The sequence below is a fragment of the Lemur catta genome, chromosome 3 (genome assembly GCF_020740605.2).
Source record: "Lemur catta isolate mLemCat1 chromosome 3, mLemCat1.pri, whole genome shotgun sequence".
NCBI classification, from domain to species: domain Eukaryota; kingdom Metazoa; phylum Chordata; class Mammalia; order Primates; family Lemuridae; genus Lemur; species Lemur catta.
In genome coordinates this window covers 112,904,657-112,930,627 of record NC_059130.1, presented here as the reverse complement: position 1 = coordinate 112,930,627, position 25,971 = coordinate 112,904,657, and the positions used below count along the sequence as shown (strand labels likewise).

Sequence of the window (25,971 nt, the reverse complement as noted above, 5' to 3'; positions counted from 1 at the left end):
AAAGACACCTGCATTGCCTGTTTCGTGAGTGTCTTCATTCATCCACTCATTAAACAACAGGTACTGAGCTGCCAACATGCGTCTGGCCTTCGGCTAGGAGCCTGGGGTGCAGGTAGGAGAAGGCAGACCCCACACTGCAGAGGTCCAGGGGCCTCATTCGCTGGATTCTAAGAACGAGAGCCCCCCAAACAGGACAGGCCTGCGCCCTGCTCTCACGGAACTTCCATTCTACCTGGGGGGAGAGGCGGCGCATGAATACACACAGAAGTAAGCAAGAGCACGGGGGTAGAGGTGCATGCTGGGAGGGAGGATGGGTGATGTGTCGGCGAACGGAGGAATGAATACCTCCCACAGTAAATGAGAATGGTCTTTGCAAGCTGCACATCTCAATGGTCACCATTTTCACCTTCTCTTTGGCACCCAGAGGCCGAGGCCAGAGATGGAGATGACAGAGGCACCGCTGGCTGGAACCCAGGCTCTGCCCCCCATGGCCAGGCCCCTCCCCACACCACATATGTATGCCAGTGGGGGGGGAGGGGGCGTCACCCCTGGGTGATCTTTAAGTCCCTTACAAATGCCAAGTACTTATGTAAGTCCACTCAAAGGAGGGGGGAAATAACCACCTCCCAGTTGGCCTGAGGGCAGCTGTCCCCACCAGGCAAATTGGTCCCTGGGCTCAGGTTACAGGCCTTTCTGGGCACTGATCTCCCAGTGACATTTAGAGAGGTGGACAGACCAAGCTGTTTTCCTACTTTCCCTCCCCTGCTCACCTACCGCATCCCAGAGCAGCCCCTGGTTGCTAGGCAACCTGAGACCAGGCCTGGGTGCAGGATTTCACAACTGGGGAGGCTGGAGGCAGTTAACCCTTGCAGGGGCGGCTGTGTGAACGGAGGAGCCATTAGGGTAGGGGAAGAGGTTTTATTCCCTAAGGGGTGAGTGACCTTAGCCCGAGGGGGGCAAACGCAGAGCGGGCTCTTCAAAGGAAGCTCTGAACAGTGGTAAAGAAAATCCCAATGCTTAAGCAAAGGGGGAAAGAAAACTTGGACAACAAGAGAATCTTGTCTAAAAGGAAGGGCAGCAGTGAAGCACCTACTGCAGCCAGCCCCTGTAGCTGGGTCACGTCAGTATATCCCTCCAGTGACCTCACGAAGTGCAGATACTCAGCTGTTGCGCAGAGGAGGCCACTAAGGCTCAGCTCTGCCTGACTCCGAGGTCACAGCAGGAGTGGAAAGTTTTGGGGCTTCATGGAGAACCAAACTCCATTTGCTCCTCTGTGCCTTCCCCGGGACAGGGCAGAGCGTCCTGGCCAGCCTGCTGCGGACCCTGGGACTTGGCTTGTGTGCAAGTCTCCAATCAAGTGTGCCCATCACCCTCCACGGGGCAGGGTTGGGGGAGGCAGGATGACTTGGGTCTGAATCCCAACTCTTCTTTCCCTGGCTGTGTGACCTTGGCCCTCTAGCTTAACCTCTTTGAGCCTGAGAGTCCTCCTCAGTCATAGGGAGATAATGCTCACCTCAGAGGCTCATCGTGGGGGTTCAAGGTGTAGTGCGCACAGCAGCCGTCACTGATGCTCATAATCTGCAGCTGTTGTTATTATACCCATTTCGTGGATGAGAAAACTGAGGCCCAGATAACTCAGGCCAGGCAGTATGTTCCAGGGCACTGGAAAGGTTCAAGATACCTTGTCTGTTACTGGGATCAAACCCTCCTCTTGGTGGGCCTCGGTCTTCCCGCTGCTACAGTGAGGGGTTAGTGTGGGTGGTCTCAAGGGCACTTGCAGCTCTGGAGTCCCCACAAGACCATCAATGCCAGGAGAGCAGAGACTGGGTCTGCCTTGTTCTGGGCCCCTGACCCCTGGCACAGTGCTGGGACTGGGTGGATGCCCAGCGGGTGCTCACTCAGCACCGGGCAATGAACGAGCGGGCTTGGATCTCAGCACATGCCAGCAACAGACCCGGGATTAGAACCCAGATCACCTGGCTCTCAGCCCCGCTCCTGGGGGGAGGGGCTTGGCGAGGTGGGGGTGAGATGGACGGGTCAGCCTGGTCCTCACTGGCTGGGTCAGCTGAGGAGGGGCTGCTGCTGCCCTGGTGCTGATGCGGAAGCCTCCTCCCATGCGATTCCCTGAGCGGGCTCGGACTGCAGGAGCCCTGGCCAAGGCTTCAGGCGCAACTGGCTGCTTCTCGGCAGGGAGGGCGTGGGAGGAAAGCACGCCCCGCCCAGGAGCTTCCCAGTCTAGCTTCCAGCCCCTACCTGCACCTCCCACCACCACCTAGCAGGTGCCAATCAGGGCACACTTCCCTGTGCCACCTCCTGGGGTTCCAGCCTCTGGCCCAGGTCACTTTCCTCCAGGAACCCGAGTCTCCTGTGGTGCTGGGCTGGGAGGGCGAAGCAGGTTGAATAACGAAGCTGCCCCAGGTGCGGAGTGCCCCAGGTGCGGCCAGCCCTGGTGAGTGCAGCGGCCCACAGAAGCCCAGGGTGGAGGCTTGGTCTGAGCCAGCCAGGCTTCCTCGCCCTGGTGGGGCAGAGACGGGTGGGAGGAGGCCACCAGAAACTCGGCCCCTGGCACAGGAGGACATTGTACACCGAAGCAAACAGTATTTTGGGAGCCACCTTCTCCAGTCCCCTCCCATCAGGCCCTGATCCCTTCCCATCTCCTCCTGGACGTGGCCTTGGGGGTGTCACAGAAGAGACACTTTGCTTTAGGACCGAGGATGACCGTGGCCAGAGAGCTCCAGCTCAGGAGGTCTCCGTGAGCTCACGTGGGGAACAGGAGAGGGCTCCTTCCCTGTCGCCGGTGTGCTGGGGGCAGGGGCTGTGCGGGCTGAGCAGCAGACAGAGCTGAGGCTGGTCTTCCCAACACAGGGGTCCCAGCCCCCAGCCCACCATGTCTCATATCCCATGGTTGGTGCCAGGCAGACCTCACCATCCTAACTCTAGATCTCAGTGTGCCCGGAGCCCAAATCCTGGGTGGGGGCCCCTGGGAGACCTGAGGTCTGAGTACTCAGCACCCACTGTCTGGGTGTATTTCCCTTTCTTGGAGGACCAATAGGGGGGAGGTGGTAGTTCCCTGACCTTGGAGGTGACAGATGAATTCCAAGAAGCACTCAAAGTTTGCATAAACACACCTGGGAGGAAAGTGACTTGCACACCTCCCAAGTCCAGGCAGGAGGTGAGCTGGACACTGCTAGGGCCACCCAAACCACCCAGCAATGTGGGCATAGATCAGATTCACAAAAGGCTACCGCCCAACACCTTCAAATATGCTTGCTCTTTAGACTGGATTTGCCGCGCACATACCCATACACCATCAGCCCCAGAACACGCTCTGGATCTCAGGGCCTTGGCCGTGTGCAGGACACCCTGTCCCCTTGCCCACCTTGAATGGCCTCAACCGCACTTGAGTTCCCTTCCCCTTCCTGCCTATTTGGTTTTGTGTCCCCCACGGCACCCACCCCAGTGCTTGGCACGCAGCTGCCCTTAACAAATATTTGTTCAACTGCAAGACAGCTGACTGCTTTGTTAACACATGACAGAAGTAAGGAAAGATGGCCTTAACAGCGACAGTTGCCAAGGCAAGCTGCAAAACTCAATGCAAGCTCAAGCCAACAACTGTTTACTGAGCACGTACTATCTGCCAGGCTCTGGGCTCCCAGAGGACACCAAAGAGACAGCTGTGGGCAGAGACCAGGTGGGACAAAGCAAGGGCCCCCCTAGCAGCTCTGATTCTCAGGACTGCCTCCTTCCATCTCAAAGCACTTGGAAAAATCTCATTTCCAAAAGGTTCTCTGGGTCAAAGAGGAGGTAGACATTAGGGAAGGGGCCAGGTTCAAAGACATTTCCCTACAGAGAAGGCTACTCACAGACCACTGTCCCGTTGACCATGTGGAACTGGTAGCCGTTCAGCACAGGCTGGCAGCCGAGCTCCTTCAGCTTCTCGTAGCAGCAGTCGTGCGCCCGGCAGCATCTGGGGCCAGACAGGAGGGCGGTGAGGGGCTGTGCCTGGGGGTGGGTCCCTGGGGAAGTGGCGGGAGGACCTCGGGTGGGACCTGGGAAGGACTCACCTGCCTCCTCCCCTGGGCGAGAGAGCACTGAAGGTGGGGAGGTGATGACATTAAAAAGAATAAAAATAACCAGGAACAGTTACTGAGCCCTCTCTGGTACCCACGGCTGTCTCATTAGCTACTCGCAGTGACCCTCCAAAGTACAATCATTGTCCCCATTTTGTAGGGGAGGAAATGAGATTCAGAGAGGTGAATTTCCTAATATTGGACAGTGGAACATGATAGACCCAGGACTCAAATCTAGATCCACGTGACTCATTCGTTCACTAAACAATTTGAACTGGGCACCTACTGTGTGCTAAGCTGTCCAAGGAGCCAACTGTCAGCACAAACAGATGTAGTCCCTGCTCTCAGGGTGCCCAGAGTTAGCTGGAGCTGGAGGAGGAGCCTTGGAGGAGAAATAACAGCTCCCGGTACAGGGGGTGGGACTGCAGACACCTGGGCTTGGAGTCCCAGGCCTGAACTGCCAAGAGAGACACTTTGGGCTCCCTCTCTTGCCATTCCCACCTGCAGGTGGACGCTTTGCCATTAGTCAACTTTGCTAATAGTGTTCAATTTCTAACCAGCCTTTGGACTTGGACAGGGAGGCACAGTGCACTGGGGAAAGGGGACAGACTTTGAAATCGGCAAATTCTTGTTCAACTCCTGACTTTGCCACTTAGGAGCTGCATGCCTTTGGGGGGTGGGTCAGCAACTCTTGATCTTGGATTCCTGTGGTCCTTACCTGCAAAATGCAGCTGTAACACTGCCCTGTCCCTTCCTGGTGGGGATTAAATTAGGCCCCGTGTGCAAGCCACCAATCCCAGTGCCTGGCCCATACGGGCATTTTGTAAGTACCACTGCCCTTCCGGGGCTCTGGGGTCCTCCCAGCCCAGGGGACTCGAGCTCCAGGAGTGATATTTCAGGCCCGGCTGTGAGGACAGATTTCTCCATGCTAGGTTAAATGTGGCAAGGAACATTTTGCTTTCTTATTTCTTCAAATGAAATGACATGCAAACCGTCCTGTTTCCTACCTCTTCATACACTTACCAGATTCCACCCACCTCTACTTTTTCTAGGAACTCACACTCCCCCACCCCCACCCTTAGGAGTGAGCCTGGACTCCAGGTTTGTACCATGTAACCTTGCCCAGATGGACAACTTTTCCGAACTGGGCCACTTGGATTCCCTCTCCTAGGACATGGAATTAGAAGTGGGAGACGGTGAGTCAGTCTTGTTGTGCCTCTGATCCCCAAAGCTGGGAAGCTGAAAGAAGGGCACATTGACCACGAGAAGGAAAAAGTTTCTAGAACTCTGGGCAGGACTAACTACATAATTGCAGGGCCCAGCGCAAAATGAAAACACGGGGCCCCTTACTGAAAATCTCAAGATGGTGACAGCAGAGCAGTAAACCACGTTGGGCCATTCACGGGTCACACACTCAAGAAGCTGGCCCCGACCCTGAGTTCCTCAAGAACCACCCTCCGACTCCTGTTCAGGTTTTCCTTACACTGGCCTGATTTGGTTTCTGTCGTCTGCCAGGTAAGAATCCCAGTACCCTCTCTCTAGCTTCAGGCACGGACTTCAGTGCAAATCAAATGATGGGCAGCCCCAGGGTCTCCGCACCCACCTGTCAGTGTCGTCCACAGGGATCCCTTTGCCCCCAAGCCCACAGTAGCAGCCGTATCCGTAATAGGAGAAGAAGGCGCTCCGCCCTGTGACGTGTTTGACCATCCTCTGAAACTGCCAGAAGCTGCTGTGGGTGGGGGCCGCCACTGCCAATGAGAAGACAGGGAAGAAGCACAGATGCAATGAGCACGTGCTGCCTTGACGTCCCCCCCCCACTAGGACGCTTTGCATTCGGGATGTCACCAGACCCCTACAGCAAAGTGCACAGGCACAGCTGGAATCACCAGACCCTTTCCCGGAGAAGAAAATAGGATCAACACTAGCCCCATAACACAGCTAGCTCCCTGCTAACCCAGAATAAGCACCCGTTTCTGTGACATTGAGAGCAATGCTCTACTGCCAACCACGGTCTTCCCACCGAACGCAGAAAACCACCGTCCTATGCAGAAACCCCCTCAGGTCTGATGCCACATTAACAGGAAAAGTTCAAAGCCAGAAATGCCAGTCCCTTCAGATGTCATCAGGCATTACAATCTGATAAGAGAAACAAAATACTTAAGCGACAGGAAAAACACCCTCAATCTATTTATTTAAGTGGCAAATAAAATATACATGGACCCAGCCATTTTTGCTTCTACAAAATGCTTATGAAAGTGGGCAGAACTGTATATGCAGGGAGGTTTGCTGCAGCATTACTTGTGATATCAGAAAATTGGAAACCACCCACATGTCCACTGATAGGGGGATAACAACAAAATTATGTGTCTTGAAAATATATTACATTTAATAGCTATATTTCCAGGCAATGGCACTGAGGAGGTAGATGGAGAAAGAAACAGGCAGCTTTTATGTTATATACTTCCATGCTGTCTGATATATATTTTTTTTACGATAAGCAAAGTGTATTATTACACTTTTTTATTATAATGTTTTAAATGTGTGTGTGTAAAGGCTGTATAGGCAGATGTACAGCAAACTCTTACGAGTGGCTGCCTCTGGGTGTAGGAAAAGGATTGGGGTCTGGGAAGGTTGAGGAGGGGCTTTACCTTGTTACTATATACTCATTTGTTTTACTTTCGAATTACAAGCATAGTTTTGCAATAAAAAATATAATAAAAACACACTCGAATAAAAAACAGAGACAGAGAGTTTGGGGGGATTTTCTCGGGCACCTTCCCATCTCACTGCTGTGTTTAGGCACCTTGTTGTCATGAAAGACTGACAGGGGGTGGGGCGGGGGGCTGAAGCCCAGGGTGGTCGCTCCTGCCTCAGCAGTCCCTGGAGAGAGGGTGGAGCCACACAGGGGGCTGATCTTCAGGACACATTGGTGGCTGCAGAAAGGGTCCTTCCTGAATATGGGCACCCCTTACACTGTGATACTGAAAACTAAATTTCACCACTGACTAAGGAGAAAAGAGAAGGCCATTTTTAACATTTTTGACTTAGGGACCCAAAAGTTACTGCAACACAGCTGAAGCAGACAGGAAAATGGATTTGGGCAATCTCGACTCAAGTAGTCGAGCAAGAGAGTCCATCTGTGTGTGAGTCTCCTAACAGTTCCTAACCCGTTCCCCAGGAGGTCCTTTCCCACTGCGCAGAGGTCTGCAACCTGATCTCCGGGTAGCAATGACTCATAATTACCACCTATTCCATAAGTCACCATAGGAATGTCTTTCTGATAGGCAATAATCATGTCTAAATTAGCCAGATATACACTTGCATTTTTGTTCTGGAATCCACATGATATTTAAATAAAGGCAACTACCATTCAAAGGAAAAAAAAGACTCCCGGGGCTGGGGTTGGTAAAACAGTCAAACACTCTTTTTAGTAAATGGTTAGAAACCTTTGATTTTCTGGAAGTTTTATGCAATCCCAACGCTGGCGTCAGGCCATTTCACAGCAGAGATGGAGGCAGGAGAACCCTGTTCCACTCCTGAGTCTCTTCTAAGTGGCCCGTGGCTTTCTCTCACCCGACGCCTCCCCAGGAGGGGTCCCCAGTGACAGACAGGAGGACGGAACCTTGGTGCCGTCCCCGTGGCTCACTACTTACAGCAGGAGATGAAGATGATGAGAACGGCAGTGACTTTCATTCCCAAGGAGACCAGGGGGCCTGAGGCACCACAGCCACACCTTCGTCTGTGCACGAGGGGCCTGGCAGTTGAACTCCTGTTCGGGGATGCAATGACCAAAATGAGGTGAGGCCATTTGGGTGCAAACCCCAACTGCAGTGCCTTGGGAAGCCCTTGGTGGAGGGCTCAAAGGAACCTCTTTCAAACCTCACTATCTTTGAGTATGGTCCCCTTTCTGGTGTTTAGACCTGAATATTAAAATAAGAAGGGTTCAATTGTTGGAAAAGTGCAAAGCTTTCTTTTTTTTTTTAAATTTCTTTCTTTGGCAACTCTATCCCTTCATTTTTTTTTTCTTTTCTTTTCTGGAGTCAGATTCCCTCTGCTCCAAAGTTTAAAAGGCATAGGTATCGTTCAAAATAGAAATCCAGCTCCAGGCCGGGCGAGTGGCTCACACCTGTAATCCTAGCACTCTGGGAGGCCGAGGTGGGAGGATCCCTTGAGATCAGGGGGTTGAGACCAGCCTGAGCAAGAGCGAGACCCTGTCTCTACTAAAAATAGAAAAATTAGCTGAGCGTGGTGGTGTGCATCTGAAGTCCCAGCTACCCAGGAGGCTTGAGCCCAGGAGTTTGAGGTTGCCATGAGCTATGATGATGCCACGGCACTCTAGCTGGGACAACAGAGTGAGATTTTGTCTCAAGAAAAAAAAAAGAAAGAAAGAAAAAAAGAAAGAGAAAATCCAGCTCGAAAAGTCTTGCTTCATTTGCATCATAGTCCCACACCGTTTTCCTTCCCTGATACCCAGGTATCTTATCCATAAACTTAGCCTCTCTGAATCTCAGCTGCTTCTCCTGTAAAGTGAGACTAAAAATACCTATGAATAATTTCAGAAACTTTAAGGGCTCCAACATAACTGGCTTATTTTTTAAAAAATTAAAAAATATAAATAAAAGAAATTTTAAGCACTTCACAGATATTACATGATTTAATCCTCACAACAATTTAAGAGGTTCTATTATCATTTTGTCAATGGGGAAACTGAGGCCCAGAGAGGCTGAAAAAATTCCTCATGATCACATGGCTTCCCACTTTGAGGACCTGTCGTGGGGACCAGCTGGAAAAATGAAAGTAAAACTGCTCTGTACCATAAAATGCAGTAACAGGGACAGACGCCATTCTTACCGCGATTCGCAGTGGTAACGAAAGCCATGTTAGGTACACCTCCCACAGGACAACAGAGAACGTGGGCTGTGTCTCTGCCCTGGGGCTGCCAGGGGTCAGTCAAAGGCTTTCTTTAAATATGAGTGTTCTTTATGAGCCCCATCGTAAGTCAAACTAAATCTGATAACGTCAGAATTTGGAGTGTGAACAATAGCTTGGTTCAGTCTAGAGAATTTGGCAGCTGCAGAGCTCGGCTAGGTTTACACCTGGTGGCAAAGTTTCCCAGGAAAACATCAAAATGACCATCCTGCTGCAGGTCCCTGGGAGAGTCCTTCAGCACCTTTGCTAGCTTTTTGCTCTTGGGCAAAATTCTGATGGATGCTGTGAGGCTGGGCCCTGACCAGGCCTGTCCCAGCCCACCTCCACCTCCACCGCCGTGCAGGATGGTTTTTAATTAGGTTCCATCCCTACAGGCGTGCTTCCTTTTTCTCTTTTGAATTTGCAAAAATAATTGTGTGCAGGTTTAGTCCACAAAGAAGGCACTGACATCTTTTGAACGAACAGGTGATGACAGTTTAGAGTGACAAAGAAAGGGACCTGGATGCACTACTGGTAATGAAATTTGATAAGACTCTGATTAAGCACCAGTGAGCTCTTCTAATGAGAAGGCTCTGGCCCAGTGAAGGCTGCCAGCTGTCTGGAGAGGCCAAATAAGTAAATATAGACCAAATATCGCCCCAAAGCCCCATGTGGGCAGAAATTCTATGTTTGGTTGTGGAATGCTTAGCACAGTCTTTGGTAGGACCCTCTACAGCTGTGGTTCCCAACTCCTGGGCTGCAGACCGGTACTGGTCCATGGCCGTTAGGAACTGGGCTGCACAGCAGGAGGTGAGCAGCAGGAAAGCAAGTGAAGCTTCATCTGTATTTACAGCCGCTCCCCATTGCTTGTATCACTGCATAAGCTCTGCCTCCTGTCAGATCAGCAGCATTAGATTCCCATAGGAACATGAACCCTACTGTAAACTGCGCATGCGAGGGATCTAGGTTGCGGCTCCTTATGAGACCCTAATGCCTAATATCTGAGGGGGAGCTGAGGCGGTGATGCTAGCGCTGGGAGCTGCTGCAAATACAGATTATCATTAGCAGAGAGGTTTGACTGCACAATAAATGTAATGCACTTGAATCATCCCAAAACCATCCCCCCTACCGGTTTGTGGAAAAATTGTCTTCCATGAAACTGGTCTCTGGTGCCAAAAAGGTTGGGGACCACTGCTCTACAGGGATGGCATATTAGCTGCTTCTCACACTCCCACTCACTAGGAACTGCTCTCTGCGAAGAGGACTGTGTGGCCCAAGGATATGACCCTTCCCAGCGAGGAGAGGAAGAGTAGCCTCAAGCCAAGGCCTGGCTGAGGTGATAGTTTAAAGGCCCATCCCTTGCCTCTTTCAGGACAGCTCTGAAAGGTTAGCCCAGCCCCAGAGCTCCCTGGAGGACTGGCCAAGACCTCAGTAACGGCCTCTGTGGCCAGCTTCTCCCTCTGTGTCAGCATCTCCTTCTGTGTCAGCTTCTCCCTCTGTGTCAGCTTCTCCCTCTCCCCAGTCTTGCCTTGCTCACTTCCTGACAGCTGTGTCTTCTGGGAGCCTCCCAGCAATGCGCTTGTTTTTTTTTTTTGGTCTCAGAGTCTGCTTCCAGGGAGTCCAATCTAAGCCGATGTGGAGGGAGGAGCATTGCCGTAGTGGCTGTACAAATAAATGCCTTTGAGCTCAGAGGAAGGAGCAGTGAAATCTCCCGGGAGGGTCACAGAGAGCTTCCTAAAGGAGGTGGTGTTGGAGGAGGCCTTTAATTCCCTTACATTTATATTCTGCTCCTACTTACTCCTTGTGGCAACCCTACTAGGCAGGTGCTATCACATGCCCATTTGACAGATGAGGAAACCAAGGCTGAGCGAGGAGAAGTAACCTGAAAAACCCACACAGCTACTAAGTGGCAGGGCCAGGAGTTAAACTCTGGTCCGTAACTCCAAATCCAGTGCTCTTTCCACCTCACCAGTTTCCCTGTATGGGCCTCCCATCCGTGTGGCATTCTGAAGGTTTGAGGGCATTTTCACAGACACTGGTCCCCACAGCTATGACATAGGCGTGGTTCTCTCCATTTGACTAATCACTTCAGGCTGCTTAGGATTGTGCTGAAACTAACCAAGAGCACAGGACCCAAGGGCCAGAAACTTGAGGAGGCACCAGAATGAGGTCAGGAGCTTGGAATGGACTCCTGTGTCACCCCTAGGGCAGCAGCCAGCAGCTGGGGGTCCCAGGAGCCACCCTCTGGGTCATTTGTCAGGCTCTTCCATTCATCTTTTATGGACAGTGATGAAACACTGGTTGGCTTCTCTCCTCATGGAGGAAATAAGATGGGCAGAGACTGCATGCTCCGTAAGGACAGAGGTCATGTCCATTCTGCCCACTTCCTATGCTTAGTGCCTGCACCGTGTTTGGCACAAAGCAGTACCATGATGACGGTGGGTAATGTATACATCACGCTTATTTTATACCCTGCATGGCTTCTGAGCACTTTGTGTGTATTTATTCATATCCCCCAACTAGATAAGTACCATTATTACCCTCATGTTGAGATAAGGAAACTAGGCACGGGGAGATGGGCAGTGAATAAACATTTGAGGAATGAATGAATGAATGAATGAATGAATGAACAATCAGAATCTTACCATACTTCAAGTTACAGAAATAAAAACAATAACCACAAGCTGTTGAGTACCAACATGGCACTGAGCACAGTATACAAATCATCTTGAATCCTGCTCGAATACTCCCAGGGAGGCACGTATGTATTATCCATCTCAGTTTATCAATGAGAGCTATGGAAGCTGGCAGAGGTCAGGTCACTTGCCCTGCAAATTGACAGGTCCGGGACTTAACCACAGCTGTGTCTGACTCCAAAGCAAGCACTCCTAACTGCTGGCAGTTCCCCTGCTTATGTGAACCATCCATCCAAGGGCTGTGTCATCCAAAACACAGGGGAGAACACAAAACTCAAAATGCCCCAAGCTGCCAAGCAGATTTTATACTCTTATACTCTGATTTTAGACACAATTCTAATGAACTGCTCGGCCACTCTTCTCAGACCCAGTAACTGAACAGGAATGGAGTTAGAGTGGCGTCTCCTGGTAGGAAGGCAAGGGAGGAATGATTAAAACCCAAGAGCAGGTAGGGTAATAATAGTACTTGTCTAGTTGGGGGATGTGAGGATTTAGGCCATTGAGTGTAGGGGCAGACGGCTCTACCCACATCAAAATATTGCACCTGGAACATAATTATTGACTCTGAGTTGCCAAGAAGAGGCTGCATTGTGCGAGTGACTGCAAAGGGGAAGAACAATTAACTCAGGAGTCTAGTCAAAGAAGAGGGCTGGCGCTGTTCCACAGCTCCTGGCAGAACCATCTAGACTATCTCAGCTTCCTCCACCAGCGAGGTGCAGACAATGACCCTGGACCCCACAGAGTGCCAGCAAGATTCGACAAGCTCCTGAAGGTGGAAACACTTGGTCAACAGTGAGTTTACAGTGTTCAATATGTTCTGCTTAACAAAACTGGAAAGTAGACATTTTTGGATGTTTTCCAATAATGTGTGGGAAAATAATAAAAAGCTGCAGTACAGTCATGCGCTACATAGTGACATTTCGGTCAACAATGGACCGCACATAGGGCAGTAGTCCCATTGGATTATAATGAGGCTGCCCTACACTGGTGCACCATTTTTATCTTTTATGTTGTATTCTGACTGTACCTTTTTCTATGTTGAGATATGTTTACATAAACAAATACTTACCATGTGTTACCATTGCCTACAGTATTTAGTATGGTAACACACTGTATGGGTTTGTGGCCTGGGACGAATACGCTATATACCATATAGCCTCGGTGTGTCGTAGGCTATACCATCCACGTTAGTGTAAGCACATGGGATGTTCATGCAGCAATGTTCACGCAACGATGAAACTGCCTAACATTACGTTCTCAGAATGCATCCTGTTGTTAAGCAATGCATGACTGTACTTCAAGGGTTAAGTTTCATTACCCAGAAACTTCCCTCTTGCAGGTCCCCTCAGGAAGCTGACTCACAAGGAGACATGACTAACTGCCAGCCTCTTGGCCTTGCTGTGAGAATATCCACCTGGTTCACCTGCTGCTTAAAGGTTATCCATGAGCTCAATCCACATGTCTAATGAGATCAAGGGCAGATGGAGCAGGATGCTGGCTGTAGACTCTCAAATCTAGAAGTCACTAATCCAAAATGGGGCCCAATGTTCTCTGGGGACAAGCCACTAAGAAACTGGAGCTCCTGCCTTCAGCCAACCCCGGGGGAGGTCATTTAGACTTCAAGCCAGATATCCCTGGGGGTCCCAACTGGCAGCTTGCTAGATCTCTCGGTAGAAAAGCCAGCTGTGGAATAAGCACCACCATCATCACTGATTTAATTCTCACTCGCTGAGCACATACCACAACGCAGGCATCGTGTGGGCGAAGCAGGACATTCTGACACAGGCGAGTTCCTGCCTTCAAGGGAGGAACCTCGTAACCTACTTGAGGAGATGCGCGCTGTACGATGGAAACAATATAATGAGCATTAACCCTCACCACGCACTTACCATGTGCCAGGCACTGCGCTAAGACCTTTACATGTATGAACTCATTTCATCCTCACAACAGTCCTACTTTACCATCTCCATTCTATACACGTGGAAACTGAGGTCCAGGGAAGTTAAACCGTTACCCAAGAGCCTCAGCTGGCAAGTGGCAGAGCCAGGATTCAAGATCAAACTTGGGCTCCAGAGGCCATGGCTGCAGCCCCTGCGACCAGCACGATGAGTGGGACAGATAAAGTGCCACGTGGGGACACGGGGGTGGGGCTCTGGGGTCCAGGGTAGGCTTTGGAACCTGCTGGATGTGGGTTCTAACACGGCCCTGCCACGCACTCGCTGGGGGCCCTGAGGCTCAGCCATTTCTAAAGCAAAGGAGGCCAGTGGTGGCTCCGGGGAAGACAGCTGTGAAGGTATCAGAGGAGGTGCCCCAGTGGGGGTGCACAGCGCCATCTCGGACAAGTTCCACTGGACCAAAAGGGACCAGAAAGAACACATAAAGTTGGGGAGGGGAAGGCTTGGTCAAGAAAGGCCTTCATGGAAGAGGTGGCTTGTGAGATGGACCTTGGAGAATCCGTCAGTTTGGGTTAACTTCAGGGAAGGGAGCAAGGCAGGCCTGTCACAAGCAGAGACACTGGAGACGAAAATGCTGCAGGCCCTACCTGGGGAACAAGCTGGCTGGGGCCCAGGGAGAGGGCTGGGGAGTAGAGTGCGACACGGCTGGGAAGGAAGGTGAGTCCACATTCAAGCTGGCAGGGCAGTGACCTCTGCCCATGTTTACTGAGATCCACTTTGTGTACGTGCCAGAGACCAGGCATTAGAGGCTGCATCCTTAAAGACACCCGCAGTATAGAAGGTCGGGAGACAAAGGCAGCAGAGCCACAGCAATGGACCGGTGGCTTCCTTTCCTTCTCTCCAGCCTCTCCCGGGGCTGTGGACTACCGGACGCTACAGAGCAAAAGGCGTCCACTGCTGGACATTAAACAGGCCACAGGCACAGCCACCATTTCACTGTGTAGCAGCAAAGGCAGGCACACACACACACAGGGGGGGTGAGAAGCCAATTTGATTCTCCAAAGCATTGCATAATTCCTAGGTGATATTAAAATAGTTGATGAAGAATCTACTTTAATCTTTTTTTGGGTGGGCGCTGAAGGGCTGAAGAGCATTGCTAAGATATTTCTGACAGAATCATTAACAAGAAATAAGCCGCCAGCACTGAGCTGCAAACTCAGCAGCTCCTAAAACCTTCTTGGGGCTACAGAACCCTCCTGGATGCCCAGGGTGGGTGAGGGGGCAGCGCACAGGAGGCCTGCCCAGCCCGGGCCTGCACCAGCAGCTCCCCTTTCTGAGAGGGGCAGAGAAACCCACTACTGAAATGATCCCTCCCTTCCCAGCCCCCAGAGAACTCCCTGTCCATGCCAATCACTTGGCACATCATCGTGTCCAGCCTGTGCCTGCTCCTCTACCCTTGGCTCAGACTGTATTGAAAATAATCTGATTTGTAACTCTTATCCACGTGCATGTCTTGAAGGAGGGTTAGAGATGTGCTCCTATAGCAATACTGTGTTCATGTGTCCGGGACAGAACAGATAGCAAATATTTTGCCATAGTGGCAGATAATGAATCTATGGTTCTTGTATATCTACTAACGTTATCTTCTAATAATATAGTTACTAAATTATTCATCTGCGTAGCCCAAGAGTCTAGAACAGAGCTTGGCAGACAATAGACCAGTTGGGACTTCTTCGGAAGCCGTCTTAATCCCAACTTGGAAGAAAGGCTTCAACCATTAGGTTGGGACCTGAAGGGTGAATGGGAAGGAGGCAAATGAAGGAGGTTGGGGTTGGGGAGGAATCTTCTAGGCCAAGAGGACAGCAAGGGTGTGTTTATGTGTGGCTGTGTGGCAGGGAATGGGCTTCCCAGCACCCATGAAGGAGCAGTTACTCTTGGGCGAGATGAGACCGCCCCTTTCCGTCAGAACAGGAGGGAGGCAAGGAGCACAGAAGTGAAGGCAGGCAGGTCTGGTGGCAGAAGGCTGAGAAAGTTTCCATGTGACAGCTTCTATTTTCTCTCTGAGGAGGCCAGTAAGGTTATCCTCTGAGAGGGAGGAAGGGGTGGGAGAGGCGAGAGGTTTCAGGAGCGAGAACAAGGTTTGAAGGAGCCACTGAGGAGCAAGGAGGGAGAAGGGACGATGGAGGGTTTGCTGTGTAGGGCTGAAGATCCAATGGAGGTTGAAGACCACACGTTTCCATTACACGGTGTGTGGCTGGCCGAGATTTCCTTGGTACCTGCATGTGGGTGGACTGACTGGGGTTGGGGTTTCATCAGACAGGGCACGGAGGACTCTTTCCGAGAGCCTGGCTGAGGCCGTGGGCCAGGACAGGAAGGAGCAGCGGGTTGACAGGGAGGGAGAAGGCAGAGAAGGCAATGGATGGAGGTCTCAAACCCGGGGAGACCCAGGTGCAGTGGAAGTGACTGAGGTTGCTGGAAGCACAGAGGGCGTGGTCAGGCCATCACAGCAGGTGAGGTGCTGTGGACAGCTCGGGATGTGGAAGGGGGAGGCAGGAACTGATGCCCGAAGAGCTGTACTCAGGATGGACAAGGCAGACAACGGGTCCTGCTCCCCAGCTCAGGCAGATACCCTAAAGCAGCCGCTCACATTCTAGGGTTCACAGGGATCCATCAGGCCCACAGCCGCATGTTAAAACCCGGGACACTAAGAGGGTCAGGGCCTGACCCAGGGTCACAAAGGTTTGAGGCTAGCGGGGTTGCTGGCCACTGGCCCACCTTCCCCAGGCCAGAGCTCTCCCTCCCCTGGATGGGCTCTCCCTCAGGAGATGAGGAAGAAGAGAGACCCGGCAGGAGGCCCAGGCCAGGGTCCCTGTCGTCTCCACCGGGCAGGGCCACGCGGGCGCTGCTGCTGGCGACCCCCGCTGCTCGCAACCCACCGGCCTGGGACTCGGCCTCCGCCCTCCCCGCCCAGCGCCCCCCACCCGACCCGGCCGTTCCGGTCAGGCCGGAAGCACGTGGCCCCCCACCCCAGCGGTTGCCCGGGAGACCGGGGCTGTTTACCAGCGGGACGGCGCCGGGCGCGGTTGGCGGATGGAGCGGAGCGGCGAGGTGAGAGCCGGGCAGGGGCCGGGAGAGGCCGGTCCCCGACGTGCGGGCGTCCCCAGGCCCGGCCCCAGGGGCGATCCCCGGGAGGCAGGCCAGGGGCCTTGGGAAGAGTCTGCTCCCCCGGGCAGAGCAAGCCTGGCCGGAGCCCACCGTTACCGAAACGGCACAACTGGGCTGTGCGGAAGCCGAGGGGGCTCCGAGGCCTTGGGGCCATGCCCTCCCTCCTGGCTGGGCTGCAGCCACGGGGACAGACCCAGAGAGAGAAAAGGACGTCCTGGTGACACGCAGACACCAGAGCCAGCAGGACCCTCCCCCAGACCTGTGCTCTTTCACTCAAGTCAACTCTGACTTTCTGGACGCGCCCTCTTGCCCCTCCCCCAAACCGCTCCTAATGCTCCCTAAGCTTGTTTCATTCTGGGGCTGCGAAAACTTGGAAATAATTGAGTTATCCCCGCCACCTGCCCGCCCTGCTGCCGCTGCAATCATCCCCAATTTCCTTTCCAAACCTTTGATCACTTGCTGGCTTGTGGGTCATTGTGGCACCCTGCACAGGACAGTGCATTCTAATCATTAGTCTGGGGTAGAACTGGGAATGGTACCAAAGTTTTTTTTTTTCTTCATTCTCAGGCCAACCACCATCCCCTGTTGGTTCTTCTAAGCGTGTGGCAGGGGATAGAATTAACTAATACACATTTTTAAAAGACCAATTCAAATGTATGCATCTTGGTATATACCAGCAGATGGTTTGTAGGTGGTTATATTTTCTTGCATTTACTGTAGGTTTAGATTTGGGTTGCGAGTGAAATGGGGTGGTCTGACCCTGTGGTGGGTTGTGGGCACCCTTGGAAAGCAGGAATCCCACTTCAGCCTCTCCCCTCAAATCTTCCTTCTTCCCCGTTGATTGGGCAATGAATTTTAAGGCATGGGCACCTGTCCTTCTGGCAATTTCTTGGAAACAGTTGTCAGTGTTTGTTTCCTGACTCCTAGCAGGCCTCTGGGGTGCAGCTATTGTGTTTAAGTAAACAGGCCACTTGCCTATTCAGCTGGCAGCTTGATGGATGCCCACGCCTAGATCTTGTCAAATCACTTTGTGGTTGAGCGGCTGCCAGGCCTAGAGGTGGCGAAACGAGGTGGGCGGGGATAATGATGGCTGCTGCAGAAGCCTTCCTGGACCGAGGGCCGTGGGCAGAGTTCGGGGCCCAAGGTATGACTATAAAGGCACAGGTGGCCCAGATCCCCGAACACCTGTTCCCCCCGCCTCCCCTCTCCGTGTGATGGGTGCTGGGGGGAGTTGGTGTTCCCTCCATGTAACAGATGGTCCCTGCGCTCGGGAGGAGGCAGTGGGTTATGAAAGCAGGTTGGATATAACGGTTTTACCTGAAGGAGGTGTTAGTCTCTCTAAATAGCCATGAGTGGGTTTATGGGAATTAGTCATAATTGAGGTTTTTCTCTGAGATAGCTTGCAGTCATGTTATCTTATGACCAGGGTGTCTTGAATATGACACCCCCTGAACATGGATAATTATATAGTACCAAAAGGTATAGAAAGTGCATGCACATACTCAAGTTTTACTGTTAAAAATAATCCAGCAGAGGCCTGTGAGAACACATGACTTTCCCCAGCAAAGTTGTTAAGGAAGAGGTTTCTAAGTTACCAAACTTACTGACAGTTAAACCTTCCTGAGGCATGTGTGGGTGTTGCAAGCCAAGGCTGTGATAATTCTGCAGAAACTGTGGCAAATTAATGGCCATTGCACCAGCCGGGAGGGTGGGCAGAGAGGGGCGTGGGCTTGCGGTCCGGCTTATCTTTAGCAGAACAGTTGGACAGTTCCGACCTTCTCAAGCCTCCCTAAGCGAAAGTGCAGAGTTGCTTCATTACCAGAAAAAGCCTTGAGCACTTAAGGGGGAAACGACATTCTTCACAGTTGATCAGAAAATAGATGAAATTAACAAAGGAGGATGGGCAGGCTTTTTTGATGCCAAAACTTTGCTAAAGCAAAGACTCCTGAGCTGCGAGCAGCCAGACTGGGTGTGAAAGACAGGCAGAAGTGGAGGATGGGAGTGGAGAGAGACTCGGGCTGTGAGTAGAACGGGGAAAACACAGAGGCCTTTAAAATAAGAACGAGCAGCTAACTTTGCCCAAGATGTTGAACTGAGCAGGACATCAGCAATATATAGGGATGTGGTGTTTTATTTGGTCGTGGTTTAGTGAAGAGGAAGAGGATATTACTTCCTAAAATGAGGCAACAGTGGTAACATGCACAGAATGGTAAGATTCAAATACAAAGCCCGCGGGGCTTGAGTTATATTGTTCAGGATTGTGTGATGAAGGGAGCTTGGAGGAAGTGAATTTGAGGTAAGTGAAAGTGTGGAATTGGAAGGGAAGTGATCAGGAATTTTGTTGCAGTTTTTGAGGGAACTGCACAGACAGTAGGTAGCTCACTGGAATCCACCTCCCAGCATTTCTGTGCAGAGGACAAGGCAGGCCTGAGTCCCAGGATTCACGCAGCTGATTAGCATTGACTGGGACTAGACCCACCAAGGACACCCTGGGGAAAAGCTCTAACACAACAGGTAAGACTTTTGGACCTAGAATAATAGAAAGCACTAAACAGATAACCAAAAGCAAAAAAGAAAAAAAAAAAAAGGTAGTATTTAATTAAGCCTCTACTATGCAACAGACCTGGTGGCTTCCTGCCTTACCTGCATTATTTCGTGTTACTGTCTTTATGTTATAAACAAAGAGACTAGTGTTCGAAGGTATTTAAATAATACCTCCAAGGTCATGTAGCTAATCTGACAGATGATGAAAGTTACATGGCAAAAAGGTGCAGCGATTGCCCCATGGTCCCATAACTAGCTGGTGGCAGAGCCTGAAACTGAACCCATGTCTTGTGACTCCTGGTTCTGTCCTTTGCATCCAAAGATGCTGTTTCTTGAGGACCACGAGGTACTAGGAAGTCACCAGAAAGTCTTTAGAAGTCTGGGATACTCCTGGTCAGCTTGTGAGCAGAGAAACAGGAGTCACAGCAGTAGTCAGGATCCAGAGGGGGATAGGGAGCCCAGAAAGATGTCTGTAGTGTTTGGGGAAAGATACAACCGGAGATTAGGAGGAGGTGGTGGTAATGGCATTAGTGAAGGGGCCACCAAGGTGGAAGCGGAGGTGTGTCATGCCTGGCAGCATGAGGTCTGCACAGACAATGCTCCCATCTCCCCCCACACTTCAGTCATTGCTTCCGGCGGCCTTACTGGCACTCAGGCGCACCTGTGGGAGATCCAAATGAATTGGCCCTCAGGGTGTCCAGCAGGTAGCTGGGAAGACAGAAGGTGAGCAGCCAGCAGAGAAACAGGGTGTGATGTGCTGGGAGAGGGCCAAGACTGGTCCTCAAGAAGCAGCTTGTTTGGGTGCAAAGGACACAGGACCAGGTGTCACGAGACCTGGGTTTTCTTTCACACTCTGCCACCAGCTGGCTGTGTGACCACTGGGCAATCACTCTGCCTTGCTGTGTCATAAATCCATAGAATTCGCATGTGCCCAGATTCCCCTTTGGAGTTGGTCTAGCACAGGGTTCAACAAATCATGGCCCACGGGCCACATCCAGCCCATTGCATTTCTGTGTGTCGCTCGTGAGCTAAGAATACCTTTTACATTTTTAAATCGTTGAAAAAAAAAATCAAAGGAAGAATATTTTGTCAAGTATGAAAATGACATGAAGTTCAAATATCAGAGTCCATAAATGAGGTTTTATGGAAACACAGCCACACCACTCCTTTACGTACTGATGTGGCTCCTTTCACACTACAAGGGCAGAGTTGAGTAGCTGAGGATACCTACTGCCGGGCTCTTCACAGAAAAGGGCTGTTGACGCCTGGCCTGGCACTCCCCGGTGAGCTCTGGCAAATGGCCAAATGAGCAGCACGGCCACCCTGCTCCTCTCCCAGAACCCCTGATGACACAGTTAGGGCAGTGGAGGGACATTGTATTAAGTGATTTGTGCAGAGCCCCCTAACAAGGTGAAATGAAAGCCAGTAGGAGGAAATGAAGTTAGGGCACACTATGGGCAGATGCGAAAAGGGTAACGAGAAAGGACTGAGAGAGAAAGGAAAAATGGGGATCCCAGAGGGTGGCTCTTCCCGGGTGACTGATGTGCCAGGGTAGATGGCTTGTCCCTTATTGAGGGAAGCTCTGTAAAGGGACTGCAGGGAGAGAAGCTTGTTGGTCTCCCTCTCCCAGCTGTGAGTGAGGCTGAGCCCGGTCTCCCTGCCAAGTGCACATGACAATGCCACTTTCACTCTTGAGCAAAGGCAGCTGCTGGTAACACTCCTGACTAGGCCTCGTGTCCATGGGACAGTACAGGCCACCCTTGTAGGGAGGGGTCCCCACCCAGGGAGCCGGCACGTTCCCTGGAACATGCCAAGCTCCGCCCTGCTTCAGGACTCCACCCTGGCTCTCCCTCCCTGGCCACTTTTTCTCCAGATCAGGGGTGGGCAAACTGTGTCCCCGGGGCCAAATCCGGCCCATGCCCTGTTTTTATAAATGAAGTTTTGCTGGAACACAGCCACGGGGGTTTGTTTAACGTATCGTCCGTGCTGTTTTTGTGCTGCAGTGGCAGAGTTAAGTCGTTGCAGCAGGGACCTCATGGCTCCCAAGGCTGAAAATATTTATGGAAATAGTTGGCCGGCCCTCACGCTAGATTGTAAGATGGCTTTTTCCTTCTCATCATTCTGGTGTCAGCTTAAAGGCCCCTCGTCATAAGAATAAGAATTAAGTGGTATAGTTTTTTACCAGAAACCCCTGCCCCCAAAAGAGTAAGAATTAGTCCCTCACCTTAGTCACTCTCAGGTGCAAAATTTTTTCTTCGTAGGAGTTATTACTCTTTGAAAATATCTATTTACTTGTAGGTTTAACCCCTGTCCTTCCTCACTATAATCATTTAAATTGCAATGACTTTGGCTCACTGATATATTTCAATGCCTAAAATGAATGAATGCACGAATAAAGGAACCAACAGCTGTTGGTGCCCCTCTCCAGATGCCAGAATCCAGAGAGGGCCCCTCAGAATGGGGCCCATTGGTGCTTATTCTGGACACTTGGGGAGTAGATGGCCTGGGTCCAGCAGTCCCAGGAAGTTTAACCCACGGCCTCCTCTGTTTTTTCCTGCTTCCCTAGGGGTCTTGAGAAGCAATGGCCACAGAAGCCCCTGTGAACATAGCACCACCTGAACGCAGCGCTGCCGTCAGCTCTGCAGCTGACAGCTTCGTTTGGCAGCCAAACTCACTAAACATGCACGTCACAAGGCCCAAGTCTGCCAAGGGACGGACACGGCGGAGTCTGCACAAATCCCAGGGCACAGAGGTGTGCTCTCACCTCATACCGTCTTCTCCGCCTCCAGCCATTCCCTGTGAGTCGCCAAGCAGCCAAAAGCCAGTAGCTTGTGCACCCAAATCTCCAAAACAGGGAGCTTTGGATGAGATCCCTGAGTCGCTGCTGCAGCAAGTGTTTCTTGGGGCTTCCTCTTCTCTCAATAAATACCCCGTCCTTCCTTCCATCAGCAGGAAGACCCTGGAGGAGGGGGCTGTGGAGACAGTAGCTGAGCAGGCCAGCTCACTGCAACTGAGCAGCATCCGGGCTCTTTACCAAAAGGAGGCCTGCACCTTGAAGACAAGTGAAGAAGCTTCCAGAGCTCCAGCTTGTGCCTTGGAGAGGAAATTCATCATGCAAACCAAGAGACAGGACTCCTCCTGGCCCAGAAACCTGGAGGAACCATCAGACCAAGAACCAAGGCTGCTGCTTGCCGTCAGATCACCATCAGGCCAAAGGTTTGTACGGTATTTCCGGCCAACTGATGATTTGCAAACCGTTGTTGCTGTGGCGGAACAAAAGAACAAAACCTCCTATCGACACTGCAGCATCGAAACCATGGAGGTGCCCAGGAGATGTTTTTCTGACCTCACCAAATCTCTCCAAGAGTGCAGAATCCCCCACAAGTCGGTGCTGGGCATCTCGCAGGAAGACGTGGAGGGGTGGCCCTGAGTCCACAGCCACCCAGCTGGGGTCCTGGGTCTCTGAGCAAGGAGCATGCTTGGGTGCTGTGGCCTCCCAAGCAGCCCGGTTCCAAGTGCCATATGGACCTGGTGCAGCTGGGATCCTTGGGACTTTTGTCTCCATAGCACACCCTCTGCAGCAGTGACATCTGCACCTGCGCCGAGTGCGCTAAGAAGATTCCCTTCCAGCCGTTCCATTCCCTCCGCCACAGGAGTGAACTGCAAGTTACCAAGGCTCTTCCTAAAACAGCTATGGCCACAACTTCTCCTCTCCAGAGTTTTGGGTCCTTCTAAAACAACGGTCCCTTCTGGAGCTCCTGCTTGCCTCTGCAATGAACTCTGATTCTCTCCAAGCCAGTGGTTTGCCTTTCTATACCTGATGCAGGATTAAACACATCCCAAGAGGATTCTAGTTTGGTAAATAACCAGGGTTTTAGAAATATCTAACTTGCATTTGTATTTCTTGCAAGTCTCTTTAAGAACCAGGCAGTTGACCCTGCCTTTGGAAGCAGCCCCTTTGCCGAGCTTCGGTGGTCGGAGTTTCTTGGGGATTACTATTTGTGTGAGGTGGCATCAAAGAGAAGAATGGGTCTTCTTCTGTCCCAACATCTCAACATTTCTAGAATAGTCCTAGGGCTTCCAAGACGATGGATGTGCAGAATTGTTCTAAAACTGGAAAAGCCAGTGTAAACTGATTTCTTTTGCTTTCGTCAGTAATGGAGTCTTTTGTTTTTAAAATGCACAGAGGCATAAGTCTGTGCAGGTTTGTGCTAATGGCCCCCTGGGTTTAGCTGGGTATGGATCAATTGTTTCATTCCCCAGTTTCAATGTCTCACCTACTTCACACACGGAAGGTCCTTTGGAGCAATGCCCCGTTCTCTGATTTAGAATCTTCTGGAGGAGGAGGGTCCTCGGTTCGGTGTCACTTTGCTGTCCCTGCGCTGAGAGACTGTGTGCCCAAGCGCCTGGTTGACTGGCATGAAACGCATCTGACTACTTTAGCTTGCGCTGCTGTGAAGACCACGGAGTCCTGTTTGTCCAACTCTGAGGTGGTGATGTGGACAATTTGCCAAAGTTCTCTCGTACTACAAGTGCAGCCGACCTCCCACGACTCACCCGGATCGCCTGTGTGGCCAAATCGTCATTCAGAGTAGGGAACACTCAGACATTCTGGGCACCGTGACCCCCAGAGCCCGGCCATCACAAAGCCCTGAGTCCTGGTACGTGCCTCCACCTCCTAGGTACACAGAGACGGCAGGAATCAGGGCTTCTAGAAGCATATCAATGTTGCTCCCTCAGCAACAAGTGCATTTTGTGCACAGATAAGGCATGCGGTTAGAAACGTTACTTCTAGCACACTGATACCTCGCAGTGGAGATTAGCACCGCAGCCATTTGCTGAGAAGAAGGCTTGCCTTGCCCTGACTGCGTCCCTCACCACGCAGATCACTCCGCAATAGGTCATTTCTGAATATCTTACAAAATTTCTTCATACCATCCTGGTTTGGTCAGCCGCTCCTTTGGAAAGGTCGGCTGGGGCTGGCAGTGCCTTGGGCAGGCCCACACAACTGGCCGCCTCTCCCAGTTACTGACCACAGCAGGAGAACTTGAGCCTGGTGCCAACAGGACGGAAATTTCACCACCCACCAACTCAACCACGCATCTCTGCCTCTGATCTGGGAGGCTGGGGGAGGAGCCTCCCATAAAATCACACCTACTCTGTGGTAAGAATAAAATCCCACCCACCTGGGACTTGGTAATTTTTTCCAGACGGGAAAGCTTTAGAAAACTTGAGCAAAATGGAGCATGCTTGAAAGAGTTAGAATCTTTCTGCACTTAGGAGTTTGTTGCTGCTATTTAGCTTAGAATTTTGGGTGGTGAAAAAAAATGGAAGGCATGAAACACAGAAATATCTTAAGATATTTTAGGATATATGAAAAAAGCTAGATTTGAACCATCATAATAAACTTTTTTTTTTTTGGACAAAAGATGATGATACTAACAATAAAAACCAATTTGTGTGAAACTGGGTAGAGAAGCGCCTCTTGTGTTTTAGCCTAAGACTCCAACTACCACACACGACTGGACAGAGGGTGTGTTAACCTGATTGTCAGGTTTCTCCCTGGGAAGGCACTTGGTGTCCTGTTAGAAACAAGTCCTCTCCCCAGACACTGCACAAAGCCTGCTGTTCCTGCTCTCAGCTTCTGTCGTAGCACTTAGCTTGTCTGTACGGGAAGAGTCTTCTGAACTTTTCCTAAAAGTCATTCCAAGTACTCCAGTATGGAGGATTGGTAAGCACAGACTATATCAGAACTCAGAGTTCTTGATGGCTGTACATGTGGTGTTGCCACTCAGGCGCCCTGGCCTACATGGGCTCAACTGGCCCAGCACACTAATCTTGGTGGCCCTGGGTAGTCCAGCCTTGCCCACTTTGTGGTCACAGACCCCAATCATTCATTTTACTGATGGTCATTGAGGGCCTACCTGCCACACTTGGTGGCAAGCTTTGGCACCCTAGCAAGAGAGTATTGGCAAGAAAATATGGAACCAACACTGGATTCTCAACTCAAACCCTACTGCAGTCAGTGGCTTACAGCTTTAGCCATGAAGGACCCCAGAGTGAGGCTCACACTGTATCATTACTGGGTCATCTCCCCACCTGGAAATGCGAAGGAAACTCTTGCCCATCTTTTCTGGTGATGGTACTAGGAAGCCTGCTCATTAGGGATGTGAACTTTGCATAGGACAAAGCTTCATGAAAAGTTATTCCAGTATATTCCCTGATGAAGTCCAATAGGTAAATTAGTCTTGGCAGCAGAAGGAACAGCAGTAGAAATAAGTGACTCATCATCTAGAATCCAAAAAATTTGCAACAACAGATGGCAGGTGGTTTTAACACAACAGTCCTTGCCCTGAAAGTACCTGGGGACCCAGCCAACAGCCGTCAAGCCAGTGCAGTCCTGCAGAAGAGATGGCCTGTGAACATCACTGTGGGCCCAGAGCTTCGCACAAAATGCTTCCCAAACTGAGAGCAGCCTTGAGGAGTACCATTCCAGTTAGTAGCCTTAAAGACTAGGGACAGATCACCCAAATTTCAAAAGGAGGCATTTGAGGAACTAAACTTTGCTTTTGTTCGTGCTCTTACCTGCCATTTTAAATGGAATTCTAATGTCAAATAAAGCCACCTTGCCCCATGGGCCAAAGAAGTTTCGTTTTACACCGTTTTTTATTAAGGTCTTCTTAATAAGGTGAT

General features: G+C 51.2%; 2 protein-coding genes across 7 annotated transcripts in view; one reads left to right on the top strand and one right to left on the bottom strand.

Moving 5' to 3' along the window:
- PLA2G2C (phospholipase A2 group IIC) overlaps positions 1–16,995 on the bottom strand; it is a 22,139-nt gene extending 5,144 nt beyond the window's left edge. Inside the window, exons 1-5 of one of the 2 annotated variants that reach the window (XM_045548535.1) lie at positions 16,630–16,995; positions 7,724–7,839; positions 5,674–5,818; positions 3,864–3,967; positions 1,536–1,662 (exon numbers count right to left, since the gene is read on the bottom strand). In XM_045548535.1, the coding sequence (XP_045404491.1) occupies positions 1,562–1,662; positions 3,864–3,967; positions 5,674–5,818; positions 7,724–7,763 (390 nt within the window). In that variant the 5' untranslated portion in view covers positions 7,764–7,839; positions 16,630–16,995 and the 3' untranslated portion in view covers positions 1,536–1,561. Of the gene's footprint in view, positions 1–1,535; positions 1,663–3,863; positions 3,968–5,673; positions 5,819–7,723; positions 7,840–16,629 lie in introns of those variants that run through there. The other variant, XM_045548534.1, reaches the window with a different exon arrangement.
- UBXN10 (UBX domain protein 10) lies at positions 16,603–25,971 on the top strand. Of its 5 annotated transcripts, none has more exons than XM_045548527.1 (2): positions 16,603–16,677; positions 21,845–25,971. In XM_045548527.1, exon 2 carries the CDS (start codon positions 21,860–21,862, stop codon positions 22,706–22,708), a length of 849 nt encoding a protein of 282 aa, XP_045404483.1. In that variant the 5' UTR covers positions 16,603–16,677; positions 21,845–21,859; the 3' UTR covers positions 22,709–25,971. The 5 variants fall into 5 exon arrangements, with proteins under 5 accessions (XP_045404483.1, XP_045404486.1, XP_045404488.1 ...); XM_045548530.1 differs by lacking the exon at positions 16,603–16,677 and adding an exon at positions 17,808–17,878; XM_045548532.1 differs by lacking the exon at positions 16,603–16,677 and adding an exon at positions 18,568–18,943.